Below are 20,310 nucleotides of genomic sequence, written 5' to 3' on the forward strand. Positions count from 1 at the left end.
CGATAGCGAATAAATCGAAAACTATCAATTTTATCAAAAAAACCTATAAAACGTTTTTTGCTTATAATGAATGTTTTTACCAACTCTTGCGGTCAAAATATAATAAAAATTTCCACCCCGAGATGGGGTGGCAATCACCCCCATAGTAAAAGCGCCTTTTACCATGATATAGATTTTGATCCTTGGACTATCCACTACTTATTCTCAAATGTTCAAGCAAATCGATCCATTCTGTGAAAATTGCGAGGTTTTGTCCTATTTTAAGCTTCATTACTTGGACTATTTGTACAATATGTAGTCTCAGTTCTTCAAATAACTGTTCAGGAGAGCACTATATTAAAAAATGTCCTTGAATTTTATGCTTTTATTTTTTAGATCAACAAATTAGGTGAACTAGGTATCCTGGGTATATGTGTATCTAAAGAATATGGAGGTGCTGGTTATGATGGTCTAGGTATGGCTGTAGCTGTTGAAGAAATATCCAAAGGATGTGCTGGTACAGGGGCAATAGTTTCAATCCATAACTGTTTATATGCCAGTCTGCTGGACAGATTAGGGACTCCACATCAGAAAGAACAATATTTAAGAGCTTTTACTAAAGGGACTTTGGGATGTTTTGCTCTAAGCGAGCCAGGTAATTCTGTCAGATTTTTTGCTTCATTTTATTTTAGTTGTAATATTTAAACAAAGCAGTTTTTATATCGAAGCAATATAGTGCATAACAACTTCATACAATTTTTTGCCATTTTGTTGATATTAAATTGGACTCGAGAAGAGAATATTTCCTACGAGGTATAATAATAATATCGTATGGCATTTTTGCAGGGGAAATCCTTTTGGATTATTTCGGCGCCAATTGAATCTTTAACTCTGTGTCAGGTAACTAGTGTAGATACACACTAGCCCAGGGAGACCAACTGCCTAGCGTGCCTTCCAAAGTACAGCCACGACTCATATCATTTTTAGAAGTGAAAATGCCGTTGTTCATGCTGACATCGAACTCATGCGCTCTGTGTTAAAAGGCCAGTATGTTGGCTATGAGCTACGGCCATCCCTTCCTACGGGGGCATAGTCCTATCAAGATTTTTTTGGCAAATTGGTATATATACTAAGGATTTCCACAGTTTTCACTGTATTCCTTCACTCAACCGTTCTCTCCAGCTCTTTCTTTCTTGCCAGTCCCCTTCCTGTAGATTTCTTCTCTCCATTGCTTCGTCCACTTCATCTCTGAAGGATCTTCGGGATCTGCCTGCCTTTTTCCTATAGGGCTCCATTTTGTTATTCGGTTTATCCAACGATTTTGGTCTGCTCTTCTGACATGTCCGTACCAGGTTAATCTCTTCTGTTCGATGTAGTCTATTAAGTATGTCTGAGTTCACTCCCATTCTTCTCTTAATATGTATGTTATTTATTCTATCTCTCCTTGTTACTCTGCAGGTTCTCCTTAGCAATTCCATCTCTGTTGCTCTTATTTTGTTTTTGGTTTTCTTATTTATTGTCCAAATTTCACACCCATAAGTGAGAATACTTATTGTCATGGTAGTATATATTCTTCTTTTTGTTTTTATGCTGATGTTCTTATCTCACAGTATTGGGTTCAATTTTCGTATGCAGTCTCTTGTTTGTCCTAGTCTATTTTTTATATCTTCCTCAGTTGTTCCTTTGTTTGATATTATAAAACCTAAATACTTGTACTTATCTATTCGTCTGATTTGTTTAGCTTCGTCTATTTCCAGTTGTTTTATTTCTGTATTCTCCGTTGTTAGACATTCAGTTTTCTTTATTTCCATCCCATTCTTTGTATATTCCTGTTCCAGTTTCCTCATCATAAAACTGAGGTCATCTTTGTCTTGTGCGATCACTATTTGGTCGTCAGCAAAACTTAGGGTATATATTTGTTCCTTACTGGTATACCCATTACTTCGCACTTTCTTTTCCATGGTTTCAGGGTCTTTTCCAATAATATTTTGAACAGGGTAGGGGATGTGGAGCAGCCCTGTAGTAGTTCCTTTGTCGTCTTAAATAAACTACATATTCGATTGCCCATTTTGATAGCTACTGTGTTGTTCTTGTAGAGTGCTTTTACTGCTGTTATTAATCTTCGTGGGACTTCGATGTCTTCCATTGCTTCCCATAGCTTGGTTCTAGGTATCGCGTCATACGCCTCTTAAGATCTACAAACGCCAGATGGACGGATCTATTTTTGGCCATTCTTTTTCTGTGCGTTGTTCAACCGTGTAAATGTGATCCAAGCATGCTTTCTCCGCTGTGAATCCTGCCTGGTCCTCTCCGATTTTATCCTGTATGTATATTTCTAATTTTTCCTTTATGGTCTTTTCATACAGTCTGCCTATAGATGATATTATGCTGATTCCTCGATAGTTTTCGCCAGTTTTTTCTATTTCCTTTCTTATATATTCATGTCATATGTGCTTGAGTCCATTCGGCCGGTAAGTCTTCTCCATTCAGTGCTCTCTCAAAAATGTTGTGTATCATGCGGAATAGCTTTTCTGATCCGTTCTTTATTAATTCCTTTGGTAGCCGCCGGGGCCTTCTGCTTTTTTGTTCTTTAGGGTTTTTATCGTTCTTTTTACCTCAGCTAGGCTTAATTCGATTTCGTCATGTGTATAGATTTCTATTCCGTCTCTTTCTGATTCTTTGAATTGGGGGCGATTTTCGGTTAGCAATTTGGTATATTTATTATTTTCAACAAATTTATTGGATGAAATGTAAACATATCGATCATTTAAAGCAAGCTATATTTTTGGTATTATTTTTGTTTATCTCAGAGATTCGTTGAATCCACTGTGGTTCTATCTAACAATGAACCATCTATCGCAGCTACCAAACTCCACTAATTTTTGTTTTAACATTAAAAGTGACTGTAGTGGCGAAACTTAATAGTATGTTTTATATGGATCATTTGAAAAAAATTGCTTCCATCCGAATTCCCTTACATTAAAAACTATAAAAACTTTCTCGAATACCAGTTCAGTTTTCTTTTTTTTTGTGCATTTATGGTACCTACTTTCATGTCTTTTATTTTTATCCCAACTTATATATAGGAGTGTTGGTGTTGGTACTGTAATTGCTTTATATACGTGCAATTTAGTCTCCTAGTTGATTTGCTTTTTTTCCCAATATCGTGCTATTGATCGCATTTTATTGGTTCCCCAGGCTTCTCTCATTATTTCCAGCAGCTATTTCTTTCCATCTTTCCGTATCCATTTTGTTAGTTTGGCATAAATTTCATGTGATACGCTGGCTTCTCCTACTTTTATGCTTCTTCTAGTTCTTATTTCTTCTATTTAGTTTTCATTTGCTTCTATCTGTTCTATGGTTTCCACTGTGTTTCCTTCCGTTTCCTTCACCATATTGTCATAATATTATTACCACACTTCTAGTATTTCTATTATATTTGTCTTTATTTGGTTATGTTTGTCTCTTATCCTCTGATATCTTTTATTTCCTATTAGCCTTTTTACTTTGTTCCAGAAACTTTTGTTGTTGTCTCGATAATTTTGGTTTAGTGATTCACCGAACTTATTCCATCTCTCTTTTTTCGTTTTCTTACTAGATCTTTGACTATGTTTGCAATTATACATCTAGCAAGGTAGGATACCTTAATTAAGTTAGTATCATATTTACAAAGCTAGTCATGCATTTATTTTCTTTCTAAAAAAAGTAGATTCTCTTTAAAAAAAATTCGACCAGCTTACCAACCACATCAGAGTGCTTTATGTGTTGGTGACGTATCAGCATAGAAGAATTTATGCTTTGGTTTGAAAACGTTTCGAAACAATAAGCAACACAGTGATGAATAGGATTGTCACTATTTTCTGTGCCAGACTTCACTATAAAACAATATTGTAAGTAGCTTTCGTAGTATTTCCGATTGGCCTGCGGCACAGTATAAAGAGGGACAGTAAAACCTCTTCTATGTCGGCACTTTGATCTCAAGAAGTAATACCGGCAGTACGCAATTGGTAATTTACCAGTGGTGGATGCGGGTTTTCCCTGTTAAAACCCGTACGTTTCTACACGACTAGGACTAGTAATGCAAGAGTGGACAGAGGCCCAGCGTACTTGCTTGATTCACCCACGTGACGCGTACCACCTGAAGTCCTCCCGCGTACCACCGTCCACCAATGGTATACGCGTACCATCGGTTGGGAACCCCTGATCTAAGACATTAAATATGTGCGAATACTTTATGTTTGTCTATTAATTTGGTATTGTTAAATTCACCTTTAACGAAGGGCCAGCATTATCCTTATTTCCTTATTATTATTATTATTTTTATAGTCAAGTTAATTCATTATAGATGCTGGAAGTGATGTAGGAGCAATGTCATGTACAGCAGATAAGGATGGAGACCATTATATATTGAATGGAAATAAATCATGGGTAACAAGTGGTTTACAAGGAAAGGCTGCTGTTGTATTTGCTACTGTAGATAAAGGACTGAAACATAAAGGTTTGTAAGGGTTTTTAAATGTCTATCTATAGAGCGTCTCACGTTAAGAACGGAACGTTGCAGAATTAGGGCTGTGTATTTATTATGGGTGATAAAAGCGCGCCGATGCCACGCCTTCTCATTAGAATGAATCATATAGCGGCACTCTAGTAGCAACACGTACTTGAGAGTTTTGGCAACACTGGTCTGCATAAGCTGAACGTTCCGTTCTTAATGTAAAATAAAGTAAACTTACGTGCATAGAAATCGGCCCACTTGAAAATTTGGTCATTTTTGATGTCTTATATTTCCTAAACCTGCTGGCCCATTTAAGTGATTTTTTGAACATGTTATGGGTTGATCTTTTAACAATACCACTGTAATAATATTATTGCTAAACAGGAAAACTTTCATTGTATACCGGGTGTACCAATCAAACTGTGTTTTTTTCTCAAAGTTTGCACCACCATGTGGAATATTGTAGCATTTATAAAATACTAAAATTAAAACCCAACTATACCCTCAAGTTTTCTTAACATTTTGTTTTTTGATTCATTCGTTTATGTTGGGTAATAAAAAAGTTAGGTACTTTAACAACTAGACATATGTTCTTCATCAATACACGGTGTTTTTAAATAAGTGCGATAAACTTTAAGGGGTAATTCTGCATGAAAAATTAATGACACTTGGCTTTATAAACGTATGTCCGCAAATGTTTCGTTTCCGATATACGGGATGTTGAATTTTTTCTTACAAACTGACGATTTATTTATTGCTTTAAAACCAGTTTAGATATGCAAATGAAATTTGGTAGGTTTTCACAGATAGTTATTGCGGATTTTTGACATAAAATTAAGAATTTTATATTCACCATTAGCGTGCATACGGGTAATATGGTCGGTCATATTTATGCGCACTAAAGATGAATATTAAATTATTAAACTGTCGAAACCCAAAAGACTCCATCTTTAAACAAATAAATGTTTAAAAACAATAAAATCTTTGGATTTCTTAGTTCGGAAGCAGATTCTCTCTTATACCTATTCCCCATCCTTCTAAAAATTGCAAGGAAAAGGGTGATGAATGTAGAGACATGGGGAGTCTACATAGTTGCACTCCACAACATATAAATTCACCGAGGTAAAGATCAACAAATCTGCTTCCTAGTACTGGATACGTGAGTAAAACCGTGGGTAGATAAAAGGCGTTATATTTAATTTCGATTCAGAGATCATTACCATCTTTCTATGGACCATTTCGAACTCTTTTGTTCTCGTCAGGAAAGCATATGCAATGATGCTCTATGCAATGATGAGCATCATAGCATATGCTTTCCTGACGAGAACAAAAGAGTTCGAAATGGTCCATAGAAAGATGGTAATGATCTCTGAATTGAAATTAAATATAATGCCTTTTATCCATTAAATTATTAATTGTATGTCAAAAACTGTGCAATAACTACGTCTTAAAACCCACCAAATTTCATTGGCATATCTCAATCGGTTTTAAAGCAATAAAATAAATCGTCAGATTGTAAGAAAAAATTCAACATCCCATATCTCGAAAATGAAACATTTGCGGACATACGTTTATAAAGCCGTCATTATTTTTTCATGCAGAATTATCCCTTAAAGTTTGTCGCACTTATTTAGAAACACCGTGTATTGTTGAAGAACATGTCTAGTTGTTAAAGCACCTAACTTTTTTATAATCCAACATAAACGAATTTTAATTAATCGAATACGAGTTTTAATTTTAGTATTTTATAAATGATAGAATATTCCACAGGATGATTATTCTAGGATAGAATATTCCACAGGAAACTTTGAGAAAAAAACACAGTTTGATTGGTACACCCGGTATACAATGAAAATTCACCTGTTTAGCAATAACATTATTAATGTGATATTGTTAAAGAATCAGGCTATAACATTTTCAAAAAATCACTTAAATGGGCCAACAGGTTTACTAAATATGAGACATCAAAAATGACCAAATTTTTAAGTGGGCCGATTTCTATGCACGTAAGTTTACATATAGCATAAATTATATTTTTCTTCTTAACATGTAAATTTGAATTTAGGTCACAACAATACTTTCTCTACCCTGGTTCTTGTTAACATGTCATATAATACTTTTATTTGATATATTTTTGTAGGTATTACGGCATTTATAGTTCCTATTCCAAGCCAAGGACTGACATTAGGCAAAAAAGAAGATAAATTAGGCATTCGAGCATCCTCAACATGTAATTTAATTTTAGAAGATGTTAAAGTACCCAAAGAAAATATTTTAGGTCCTATTGGTAAGCTTTTTTTGAACCATATATTTTTAACACATTCCTTGGCTGACATATTTTCATATATTTGCCTTAACGGGCCACCATATAGGTAGTTTTTGTATATACCATATATATGCACCATATTGCAACGTGGTTATTTCGTCAAAATTAATGTATATTTAAGAAACCGTACTTCATATAAATGTCTTCTAGGCCATGTTGTTCTCTTGGTGTGCATTTAAAAATGCCGTTAATAAATAAATAAAAAAGTGTTGGTCCCATGGGACCAACGTGGCAGGGAACGTGTTGATATTGTTCTGAAGCTATTTTTATTGGGAATAAGAAACAATTTTACTTCAAAATAAGTTTATTTGATGTTTCGATTCCCACCTAGGAAATTGTTCTAAAAATACAAAACATTAATGTTTTGAGAATCTTTGAAATTACTATAAATAATTCTATAATATCATTCCTAAATTTTTATCTATGTAAAAGGGCCGGTTTTTCAGTGCTGGGTTAACCTATTTATTTTTTGGTCACCGAAATATTCATGGTTAATCAGTTTTTTAGTCCTAGGTTAGAGCTTAAACCCGTTTAAGTTAACCAAGATTTTAACCGATCCTCGCTAGATGGTTTAACGTGGTTTAACTCCGAATTTTGTGGTTAACGCTTGCACATGGGTGCAGTGAATGCATCAGGGTCAGGGTCAAATTATGTTTATTTTGACTGACAGAAGAGATTAGTTTGGTTATGTTATTTTTATTTTGTTTATATCGCGGGAAGTATTCTAAAATACCTCCTTATTATTATAAAGAAATTATTATGTCTTTAAAAAGGGGGTAAACCCTGTAGTTGGCTGTATATCTTCAATATAACAACGTGGAATGAAGTAAACACTTCTGTTGTATGCAGGCATATGAATTTATTAAAAAATCCTTAAAATTTGTCCACGAAGGAGTGGAAGTACAAGACTGTCAGTTCGGTCAAACTGACCATCATCAGTGTAAACGTCCAGTGTACAAGTAATTGTAACTAGCCACAGGTATAAAAACCTCTAAAATACATTATTGTTACATTCTATATTAAAAAGTGGTCGACATTAAGTCGATGTCTTAAGATTTAAAGTTCACATGTGAATGTATTTCATCCTTTCTCGAAAATTGCACAAGGTATGTACTTGTGTTCAGGTGGGAGGTTACGAACCAACTTATTATGTATTATTATCGAAAGTATAAATTATTATCGTTAGGAAGGAATTATAAGGGCATATCAAAAATGAATAACCATTTTCAATCTCAAATGTCTCAGCATCCGTATGGCTTGCAAATTGTAGAAGCCTCGGAGGTGTAACCAGAGAAGGTTCCCATTGTTTTCATTCTGGTGGGATATGCTATATGCCATTAGAGTGAAAACTTAGTCTTTTGCTAGCAGTTGCCGCTAGGGCATCTATGCCATTTCGTTCGTTGCAATTCGGGACTGCACGCTGGGGTTTGTTTTGGTTGGATCAGGGAGAGCAGCATATGTGCCTGCTGATGAGAGACTAATAAGTTTCGAAACCGGTAGAGGTGCTTGCGGCACTCTCTGATTGGACTGGAATATGGTTCGGCTGTATTTTCGTTTTGCAACGAAATTGAAAATGGTTATTCATTTTTGATTTACATTTACTCTGTGGAGTATGAAGGGAACCAGTCTCGTTGGAACTTTACCGCGCTGAGCAGATGGGACGTGAATTGTAAATTGTAGAATTCCCTCATCTTCCTTAGTCTCAGCATCCGTATGGCTTGCAAATTGTAGAAGCCTCGGAGGTGTAACCAGAGAAGGTTCCCATTGTTTTCATTCTGGTGGGATATGCTATATGCCATTAGAGTGAAAACTTAGTCTTTTTTTTATAAGGACATATATTTAAATATATTATAACTGTAACAAGTACCTATGTTTACACATACGATAACAGGATTTAATTCATGATTCATAGTAATATTTCAAACAGATAATAATTATATATTTGTCTATACAGCAAAATCATTCTTTAACAGTTTGACTTCATATTTCCTGGTCAATCTGTTCCAATAGTGATATTCTTTTTCTCATGATCATCTTTCAGTGCGTCACAGTTTTTCGATTTCTGTCTAACGCATTAAATCATATGTGACAGAAAAAAGGCACGTCCATGATTACAGAGCACGTCCGTGATTACAGACCATAGAGTTATATATTAGCATAGAGAGAGTGTCATTCAGAGCGAAGTGACGACACCATCTTTTTTATTTGGATTAGTGCTGTTTCGCTCTTACGCGTAGTAAAGCTGCTACAGTTGTCCTCCTCTTCCGTGCCTATATTCACACTGAATGTCATCATAGATTTTCGATACAATGTGTTAGAAAGAGATGCAGCAAACCAGTCCATGAGATCTTGTCGTCCGGAAGCGCGGAAGGTAGGCTCCCTCTATGTTAATATATACCTCTATGTTACAGACATTTACAACATTTATTCTAGTTATTCTAGTTGTCGATAGATGGCGCCATAATAAAAAAAATAATTTTTTTTAATTAGATAATAATATTACAAATATAATCTGTATAATTTATAAGACTATACAAATCAAAGAAAATACCATTTTATAAATGCAAGAAACACATTTGATTTGTTTTTATTCCAAATTAAAAATAAAATGTGACAACTGTCAGATTTAACTAAAATGTCATGATAGAATAAATGTCATAAATGTGTATTATCACGGACTTACCCTTTTTCCTATCATTTGTTACGCACTGAAAAATGCTCATAAAAGGGACAATGACACCGTGGTCTTTGACAAACGAAATCGCCAAAAAAGTCTAAATCGTCCCAGTAATTGTAATGGTATATTCTGTTATGAAACCGAGGTAGACGTTGTGCACTAAATTAAGATTCCGAACTTGATATTGAATTAATCATTTTTATAAATTGGGTTATGAAATTGTTTTTTTATTTATTTTTCTGTCAAATTTATCAATATTTCTCGAATTGCACATGCGCAAGTACAGTTACTGCTGCCAACAGAAGAAAAAAGTGGTTAGTTGACCGAGATTTTCTTAACTTGGTTTAAACCGCTGAAACACTCTAGGGGCCGGTTTTTCAGTGCTGGGTTAACCCAGATTTTTCGGTCACCGAAATTTTTATGGTTAATCAGTTTTTCAGTACTAGGTTATCGCTTAAACCCGTTTAAGTTGACCAAGATTTTAACCGATACTCGCTATCATAGGTGGTTTAACTCCGAATTTTCCGACAGACGTTTATATTTGCTGAAAGAAGAGGTTAGTTAAATAATGACATTTTGTGTTATCGCGGGAAATATTGTATTATGTATTATTATATCCTTGATTATATCTTCATCATCAGATGAAGAATCGGAACTTGAATGCATTAATCATTTTTGTAATGTTATGTTATTTGTTATTTATAAAATAGGTTATGAAATTCTATCTTGTTTATTTTTCTGTCAAAAATCTATAGAATTGCACATCTTGGTTTAAAGCACTGAAAAACGATATAAGGGTTAAAATATTGGTTAAAATTTAAACTAGGTTAGCTAACCAAAATTTTAACCGCTCACTGAAAAACCGGGCCTAGGAGGGTTAAAATATTGGTTAAAATTTAAACTAGGTTAGCTAACCAAAATTTTAACCTGTCACTGAAAAACTGGGCCTAAGTTGTTAATATGCAGATTGACACATTCCAAAGATAAATATAATAGGCACTTCATAAATGTAATTATCATATAATACAATTGTTTACTAAAGATTCATGAAGATCGGAAGTTGATATCAAGATGACAATTTAATTCAAAAATTTCTCAAGTCCTTGCTTTTACCTTGCTGTATCTTTTTGTGTCATGGTTTCTAGTATTTTGTTAACCTTAACCCATTTGTTCCCATGATATTTTTGTTCTAAATAATATTGATTTCAATGTATATTTTTGCTTGTTATATGTCAATATAACCTGTAAATAGATTTTTATGAAATTTAAATAAACAAGATGGTTACTTTGACTTTAAAATATGTTCTCATATTACTCATATCCTCATATGGGTACAATAGCCCAGTAAATGGCCGTTTTGGAGTGTAATTTTCAGGGGCAACTCCGAATTGCATGAAAATTTGGATTTAGGTTCTACTTGCCCTCCATTGCAAAGTTGAATTTGTGCCAATACTTAGGGGGTGACAGTCACCCCTTCTCGGGGCTGAAAAATCGCGTGTTTAAAATAAGCCTGAAAATGGATAAACCAACTAATTCTAAGCATCTTTCGTTCTATAGAGTTTTTTTATGTAAGTCAATAGTTTTTGAGGTATTTGCGATTGAATTTTCGACAAAAAACAACACGTTTTTAGGCGGATTTTCGCAAATAACTCAAAAAGTAAATATCTTATCGAAATAAATATTCTTAGCAAAAATATAGCTTAGAAAAAAAAACGAAAAAAATGGTGTAATAATAAAGTCTATAAACCGAGTAAAAGCAAAGTTATAGCTCATGAAAAATACGTTCTTATTCGTCTAATTCCAAATCGAATATTACAACGTGAAATCACAGAAAAATGAGTCAATTTTCAGAAAAAACTTACAAACATTTTTTAAAGTGTTAAGCTTTATTTTTATTCTTTATAAAAGATTATAGCATCCAAAAAAAAACGAGTTACGATGAAAAAAATTTGACCTCTTTTTTGGTAAAAAAAATCATACTTCTCCAAAATTAAATTTCAATTACATTTGGCTGCTTAAATTAGCAGCCAAAATAAAATTAATCGTTACCGCTTTACCATTTACTTTAAAAGTATGATTATTGTTTATACAATCTGTACGTTTGACCGGTTTGAAGTGCTTATTTTTGAACAAATTTGGTTTTATATTAAAAAAAATGTAATTTTGGAAACATGCCCTTTTTTCAAAATAACTTAAAAAGCGTTAGTGATACGAAAAATCTTAAACAGTAAAAAATGCAGGATTTGCTGTTATAGATATGATAGTTTCATTTTGTTTTTCTGTAAGACAAAAATTGGTTAAGATATGGCTGTTCAAAGTTTACATACACTCGTGATTAGTGACTCGTTCGAGCCTTTCAACTATAACTCTTTCAAAAATAAGCACTTTAAACCGATAAAACTTACAGATCATATCGAAAATAGATAGATAAAGTAAATTGTTTGTAAAGCGGTATTGATTGATTTCATTTGGGGTGCTAAACACGGGGAGATTTTCACGATTTTTTTACCAAAAACAGGTGGCTAACTTTATTTTGAGGGCAACTTGCTAATTTTAATGCTAGAAACTTTTGTAAATAATTAAAATAAAGATTTTTTAAACACTTTAAAAAAGTTGAAATTAGTTTTTCCCGAAAAGTGCTTAATTTTTTGGTAATTTCACATTGAAATATTTGATTTGGAATTTGACGAATAAAAAATATATTTCATGAGCTAAACTTTGCTTTTGCTGGATCTATAGAATTCATGATTACACCACTCTTTTCATTTTTTCTAAGCTACATTTTTGCTAAGAATATTTTTTTAAATAAAATATTTACTTTTTTAAATACTTTTTGAGTTATTTGCGAAAAACCGCCTGAAAACGTGTTTTTTTTTGTCGAAAAATAAACATTTTCAATCGCAAATATAGTCGGTTCGCTAAACTCAGACACAACTGGCTAATGATTTTAGTAAGTAATTTTGCCAATTTTGTTAAAATTAGCCAAAAACAAAAAAAATCACCTACTAAAATCACTAGCCAGTTGTGTCTGAGTTTAGCGAACCGACTATAACTCGAAAAGTATTGACTTACATAAAAAACTCTATAGAACAAAAGATGCTTAGAATTAATCAATTAGTCAAGAAAAAGCAACCAACGGCACAAATTCAACTTTGCAGTGGAGGTTAAGTAGAATCTAAATTCAAATTTTCATGAGATTCGGAGTTACCCCTGAAAATTACACGGTATCGCCGTATTTCCCGTTCATTTACTGGGCTACAACGGGAACATAGTGATCTTGCCACATCTATCGACAGGTCTTTGTGAAATACTCGCCACTGCAAAAAGTTTTTGTTTAGTGTTTGCATTAGAGGTCGTAATTTATATATTTTATCGTTTTCGGGTAATTACGATTCGACTTGGTCATTTTTATCTAATTTGTAAATACAGTCGGAAAAATGAAAGAATACCCATGCATCATCGATGATTTGCATACGAATCAAATCAAAAATTTCTAGTCAAAACAACGTCTAAACTAAGTTAACGGATGTGACTACTACCCCACCGTACGATTTTTCGCTACGTAAATGTGTCAAAAAATTTTTGTGATGTTATTCTTTTTCTGATATTACCTATATATTTATTGGTAATAAAGGTCACTTTTACTACCGTAATTAATTATTTGATATAGATTAATAATACAAAAATAACGAGTAAGCAAATATAGTATTATGAATTTCTCCATGTTAAAGTTGCCGGACCTAAATAGTAACAGGAATTTAAAAAATGTCGTTTATGTCAGCTGCATTAAGTGACTTAAATGAAAGTAAACTTAATGAATTCAGATCATTTTGGTATCCAGATCATTTTCCAGACATTATCTGCAAATAAATGTACATTCGTAAAAATATACTAATCTGTAATTTTATACACTATGATTGAAAAGTCAGAGTAATATGTACACACGTTTGGCAAACTCATAGACAGAAGTTAACCATATTGACAGATGATTACTTACAAATTTTATTGACTTATTTTAATTAAATAAATACTTACCAAACCAAAAATACAATATAATATCAAAATAGCTTTTAAAAGAACTGAGTTTATTTAAGTAAATACGACTGATTATTAAAATTTATAAACTCTACCGAACCTAACCCAGTTTCACTGTCAAAGTGACAGAAATTGAATCTGTCAGATTATAGTTGACCAGCACGATTACTCGAATAGTAGTTTATACACATAGTTTCAAAAGTTATGCATCACCCCTCTAATTCACGATGTTTACACTTTTATAAATCCGTATCTTTATCACATATTTAATGGGTCTTTTTTATAAAAAATATACCTTTTTGGTTTTTTATTTTATTAGAATACCCATTTAATTGACCTGGTTTTGCCAAGGTGTAAACATTTGAAAAATTTATTCTGGTGAAATTTTTGAAAACGTGATTAACAATGAATCTATATACTGATATATGAATACTATACTTTCTGAATTGGACCGTATAAGAATTATCGATTTAGTTGAAGAAGGCCATTCACAGCGGTTCATGGCGGAAAGGGTGGGTGTTTCTCAGAGTGATGTCTCACGGATATGGAATAAGTTCCTGGAAACAAACTCGATACGGAATGGAGCTCCGTCTGGTAGACCTCGAGTTACCACTGATCGACAGAATAGATATATCAGAATTTCCATCCGTAGAAATTCTTCTATGGCTGTACCAGCCCTCCAAAGAGAATTCAGGCATGCTGCAGGAGTCAGAGTATCGTTGGCTACAATAAGAAGAAGAATTTTAGACTCAGGTTTGAGGAGTGGTTGACAAATAAGAGTTCCTCAGCTACAACCTAGACATGTTTTGGACCGCCTTCAGTGGGTTCAAGAACACATACATGTAGGATTGTAAATATTTTATCTTAATTTTTAAGATACCCTGTATATAATATTTCTTTAATTATTCGTATTTACAAACACGAAACGAGCGGTTGTCGGCGAGGCTCTAATGCACAGATGTGTGGGCGTATCTAATCGTTGTGTTTATTTTCGATCGTTAAAGATCAACAAGTAGCGAAGTAGCTAGCTTGACTAATTTTGAATTTTTATGTTATTGGAAGATGTCGGTAGATGCTTTGAACCAATTTTATTTGGGTTGTTTCACAGGACAAAGGAGATTAGCCTAAGAGGGATTGTTTTATCGTAGGGGTAGTATAGTGAGTCGATTTTAAGATCTCAGCGACATTAGACGTGTTATTGATTACAAGACGCACAGGGATAATACTAAGACGGGTATTATATTGATTAGACGCAAATTATCGATAAATACATTTCTTTTTGTAAAAATAAGAACACGTAGAATTTTGGTCGCAAAGTACACTTTTACACTTTTACATTTCGATAATTTAATAGTAACAATAATTTAGTCATCTATTTTATTAATTAAAACTATTAAACATCAAACGGACTTTTATCACGATCGTCTTTTAAAGAAACCTACATACATCTCCCTCAACAGTTTTGGAATTTTGTGCTTTTTTCAGACGAGACCAGAATCTGTTTAAATAGTGATAACCGGCGAATTCGTGTGTGGCTAGTTGTGCAGCTCTTGTTGGCTCTCTCCACACACGAATTCGCTAGTTATCACTATTTAAACAGATTCTGGTCTTGTCTGAAAAAAGCACAAAGTTCCAAAACTGTTGGGGGAGCTGTATGTGTTCTTGAGCCCACTGGAGGCGGTCCAAAACATGTCGTAAGTTATAGCTGAGGAACTCTTATTGGTCGACCAGTCCTCAAACCTGAGTCTAAAATTCTTCTTCTTATTGTAGCCAACGATACTCTGACTCCTGCAGCATTCCTGAATTCTCTTTGGAGGGCTGGTACAGACATAGAAGAATTTCTACGGATGGAAATTCTGATATATCTATTCTGTCGATCATTGGTAACTCGGGGTCTACCAGACCGAGCTCTATTTCGTATCGAGTTTGTCTCCAGGAACCTATTCCATATCCGCTAGACATTACTCTGAGAAACACCCACTTTTTCTGCCACGAACCGCTGTGAATGGCCTTCTTTAACTAAATCGATGTGAGCGGCCGTGGGTAACGGCATAAACGCTGGCCTCATACGCCAGTAGACGTGGGTTCGATCCCTGCCAAAGACAAACCATTTTCATTTCCAATAATGACACGAGCCGTCTCACCGTGCCTCGGAGAGTACGTTAAGCCGTCGGTCCCCCTGGGCTAGTGTACATCGACACTAGTTACTTGAAACAGGGTTAAAGATGTAAATGGCGCTGGAACTATCCGAAAGGATCTCCCCGGCAAAAATGCCATACGATATTATTATTTATTACTAAATCGATAATTCATATACGGTCCAACTCAGAAATTAAAGTACGATTCATTTTTAATCACGTTTTCTAAAATTTCACCAGAATAAATTTTTCAAATGTTTACACCTTGGCAAAACCAGGTTAATTAAATCGGTATTCAAATAAAATAAAAAACCAAAAAATGTATATTTTTTATAAAAAATGCCCATTAAATATGTGATAAAGATACGGATTTATAAAAGCGTAAACATCGTGAATACGAGGGGTGATGCATAACTTTTGAAACTATCTGTACAATCATTGTCTCTACTGATGTTGAATGTTTTTCTAAGAATGACATTAGAAGTACAGAAATAGTCAAGTGTGAGTTTAAATTTACTACTAAATTAATATAACTACGTTGAACAATTGTCTCACTCTGTCAATTATAAATATGTAACTGCGTATGTCTTGGATAACGTTTTTGCTTAGTAGACAACACTTAATAATCTATCTCTCTCGTTTGTTATTTATAGAAAAAGGCAGGAAATCCAAAATATGTACTTGATATGATCGTTCATGGGTATTCTTTCATTTTTCCGACTGTAGTTACAGATTATTGCTGGTTTTATCTATTTTCTTGTCTTCTCTGGGGATCTTTTTTAAAACAGGCTGCTCCACTTTCAGGGAGAATAAATAGGATAAATAGTTGTTTCATATGTTTTAAAATATATTGAATGTCATTGAATTAGAGCATCACTACATATGCTTTCCTGACGAGAACAAAAGAGTTCGAAATGGTCCATAGAAAGATGATAATGATCTCTGAGTCGAAATTAAATATAATGCCTTTTATCTATATTGAATGTGTTTTAGGTGGCGGTTTTAGAATTGCAATGGAACAACTGGACAGAGCTCGAGTTGGAATTGCAGCTCAAGCTGTGGGAATTGGGCAAGCTGCTCTAGATTTGGCTGCACGTTATTCGCTACAGAGGAAAGCTTTCGGAAAGACAATTAGCGAACTGGATGCTGTGAAGGTAAAATCATCTGTTTTATATGTAGAGCAGTCATCAGCGGTAAAAAGCTGTAAGACCATGGAATTTTGAGAATCAACACCGATTTTAATGAAAACTTGGATTTAAGCTCGGTTGACCCTCTTCTTCAAAATGCAGAACTATGTGAAATGTTCTATGCAGAATCCAGCTTTTGTCCTGGGGGTGAATATTTTTTCAATCAAATAATTATGGAAGTCGATAGATTGAACAATTCTTAGTAAATTTTTTTCTATAAAATTTTTTTGTAGAGTTGATACTTTCCAAATTACTAGCGATTGAAACTTAATTTTTCATTGAAAAAACTCATGTTTTATAACCGTTTTTCATGAATACCTTAAAAAAGTTAAATTTTATAGAAAAAATCACAAAGAACAAAATTGTAGCTAATAAAAAAACAAAGAGGCTCGCCTCACAAAGACCTATGTATATGTAAACCACATAACGACTGAGTTATTGCTCTTTAAAAGATGGTTATTTTCGAAGAACCTCGAAATGGAGAACCTTCAATCTTAAATATCTCGAATGTGGTGCAATTTTTTGGGAAAACTCAAAAGACATGTTTTAAAGCTCATGAAAAGCCTTTCAAATGAATGTTTTTTGCATAAGAACTGACTGACTTATGACGAAAATACATTTATCGCTTCCTGCTTTTTTGTTGAAATGTTTTTTTTTAAACCATTTATTCAGCAATCTATCATAAATGACAATAAGCGTATTTGTTGACAAATAGTGATGACATGTACAGGATGCTCCATTAAGCACTCTGTTTTATAATGTAGCTATTGCTACTTTATGGCATTACCTCTACTATTTACAATATTTTACTATTTACCAAAAAATGTATATTAAAAATTACTTAAACCTATGAATTAAGTCTCTTGGTTTGAATTTTTTTAATCTTCTTTCTTCATGTTCACGTAAGTCTTCAAACAACCGTTTGGCTAACTCGTTAGGATGTACAGACACTCTTTCGCGATATGTTGCACTATATTCACTTATGCACTGTTGCACTGTTGGAATTGCTAAGTCTCGTTGGATCACGTAGTTGGGTACGTAGTACGGAGCATCAAGAATCAGCCTTATCGTCTTGTTTTGGAACCTCTGTATTATATTTATGTTGCTATTAGAAGCTGTTCCCCAGAGCTGGATACCGTAGGTCCAAATGGGCCTTATAATGGCTTTGTAGACCAGTAGTTTGTTTTCTAGAGACAACTTAGAGTTTCTGCCGATGATACAGTATAGACGGCTTAGCTTTAGTCCTAACTGTTTGCGTTTAGTGATTATTTCATTCATAGGAGATTCTGACCAATAGAAAGCTACATAAATCTAAATTAAATCGATTATTTTTTAATGATTTTAACTTCCAATCGTATAGTAAGATATTTGATCACGTGTTTAATTCTGTCCAATCAGATTAAAATTATACTGAGAATTATCTACTGTTGAAAATTACCGATAGAATTTTTTAAGTAGATTGTTTATGTTTAATGGCAACCAGTTTCCTATAGTCCAGAAAGCCACTGCGCATCCGCTAGGAAAAATATTCTAATTCGGATTTTTTGCACAATCTTAAGGAGGACTCAAATACTCAAAAAGGACTCCTTTTAACAAATTTCCATGTTGCCAGGACCAAAAGGTGGTCAAAATTTTTTTAAACGTTTTTTTTTTGTTTTTTTCCTAAATTTATTTTTATTGCATGGAAAAAAGTTTTTTTAGGTTTTTTGGATCATTCCAAACAGAAAAGGTCTTTAGTGACTTTTTTCTAAAAATGATAGTTTTTGACATATAAGCGATTAAAAATTGAAAAATTGCGAAATCGGCCATTTTTAACCCTCAAAGACTATGTGAAAAACTGAAAATTTGAATGTTGCCAAGGTAGGTAGATATTCTTTAAACATCGTTTGACGAAATCCCGAAGAGTTTTTTGCAATACAATATTCAAAACTCCTTTGTTTTTTAATTGCGAATCAAGCGTGCGCGACACTATTTTCCACCGACAGTATGGTGCAAATGAAAGGAATAAATTCGTTATTTCGAAAATCGGCGTTTTTAAGGAAAAATCCCGAAACAGGTCGATTTTTATTTTTAAGTTATGATATTGTGGCATATATTGTATACTAGTGACGTCATCCGTCTGGGCGTGATGACGTAATCGAAGATTTTTTTAAATGAGAATAGGGGTCGTGTGGTAGCTCGTTTGAAAGGTTCTTCAATTCTCTATTAAGTAATGTAAACATTTACATAATTTTTTATACAGGGTGTCCTTCTACTTCTTTTTTTGTCAAATAATTTAATTTAATAAAACATTTTTGGACACCCTGTATAAATAATTATGTAAATGTTTACATTACTGAATAGAGAATTGAAGAACCTTTCAAATGAGCTAGCACACGACCCCTATTCTTATTTAAAAAAATCATCGATTACGTCATCACGTCCAGATGGATGACGTCACTAGTATACCATATATGCCACAATATCATAACTTAAAAATAAAAGCGACCTGTTTCGGGATTTTTCCTTAAAGTCGCCGGTTTACGAAATAACGAATTTATTCCTTTCATTTGCACCATACTGTCGGTGGAAAATAGTGTCGTGCACGCTTGATTAGCAATTAAAAAACAAAGGAGTTTTAAATATTGTATTGCAAAAAACTCTTCGGTATTTCATCAATAGATGTTTAAAGAATATCTACCTACTTTGGCAACATTCAAATTTTCAGCTTTTCACATAGTTTTTGAGGGTTAAAAATGGCCGATTTCGCAATTTTTCAATTTTTAATCGCTTATATGTCAAAAACTATCATTTTTAGAGAAAAGTCACTAAAGACCTTTTTTCTTTGGAATGATCCAAAAAACCTAAAAAAAACTTTTTTCCGTGCAAAAAAAAATAATTTTAGGAAACAAACAAAAAAAAAACGTTTAAAAAATTTTTGACCACTTTTTGGTCCTGGCAACATGCAAATTTGTTAAAAGGAGTCCTTTTTGAGTAAGATTGTGCAAAGAATCCGAATTAGAATGTTTTTCCTAGCGGATGCGCAGTGGCTTTCTGGACTACTAGTTTTGACAACTGTCACATTTAAGAAAATATCCATACGTATTAAAAAAATAATCTTACGAATATCACACGACAGTAAGAATAAATAAGAAAATAATGCTTCATTTTTACTCAAATTTGTTGTCATTGGGCAATAGCCACTCGAGCCCTACGGTTTCTCATGTCTATTGCCAGACAACAAATTTTCGAAAAACTGTCGCATTATTTTCAATTTATTCTCACTCTCTTGTGATATTATACCCGATAATTTTTGATAATTTCCCGTCGTCAAGTATATTACGTCAGATGCCCTTCGTTGCTACGAAAAAATACATTCAGTGACATTAATGACAATTGATGTTTTAAAAATTATAAAAGTGATGACTTCTTACCGTCAAATTAATATTTATAACAACTGTGTGTTTAATTGTACTAATTTGTACTTACATAAA

At 33.4% G+C, this 20,310-nt stretch overlaps 1 protein-coding gene across 1 annotated transcript in view; it reads left to right on the forward strand.

The window, feature by feature from the left end:
• LOC114337222 (short-chain specific acyl-CoA dehydrogenase, mitochondrial) overlaps positions 1-20,310 on the forward strand; it is a 59,694-nt gene that overhangs the window by 24,688 nt on the left and 14,696 nt on the right. Inside the window, exons 3-6 of the mRNA XM_028287630.2 lie at positions 376-634; positions 4,325-4,477; positions 6,615-6,761; positions 16,644-16,804. Coding sequence (XP_028143431.1) covers positions 376-634; positions 4,325-4,477; positions 6,615-6,761; positions 16,644-16,804 — 720 coding nt within the window. The remainder of the gene's footprint in view (positions 1-375; positions 635-4,324; positions 4,478-6,614; positions 6,762-16,643; positions 16,805-20,310) is intronic.

Source organism: Diabrotica virgifera, chromosome 1, assembly GCF_917563875.1.
Source record: "Diabrotica virgifera virgifera chromosome 1, PGI_DIABVI_V3a".
NCBI classification, from domain to species: Eukaryota; Metazoa; Arthropoda; class Insecta; order Coleoptera; family Chrysomelidae; genus Diabrotica; species Diabrotica virgifera.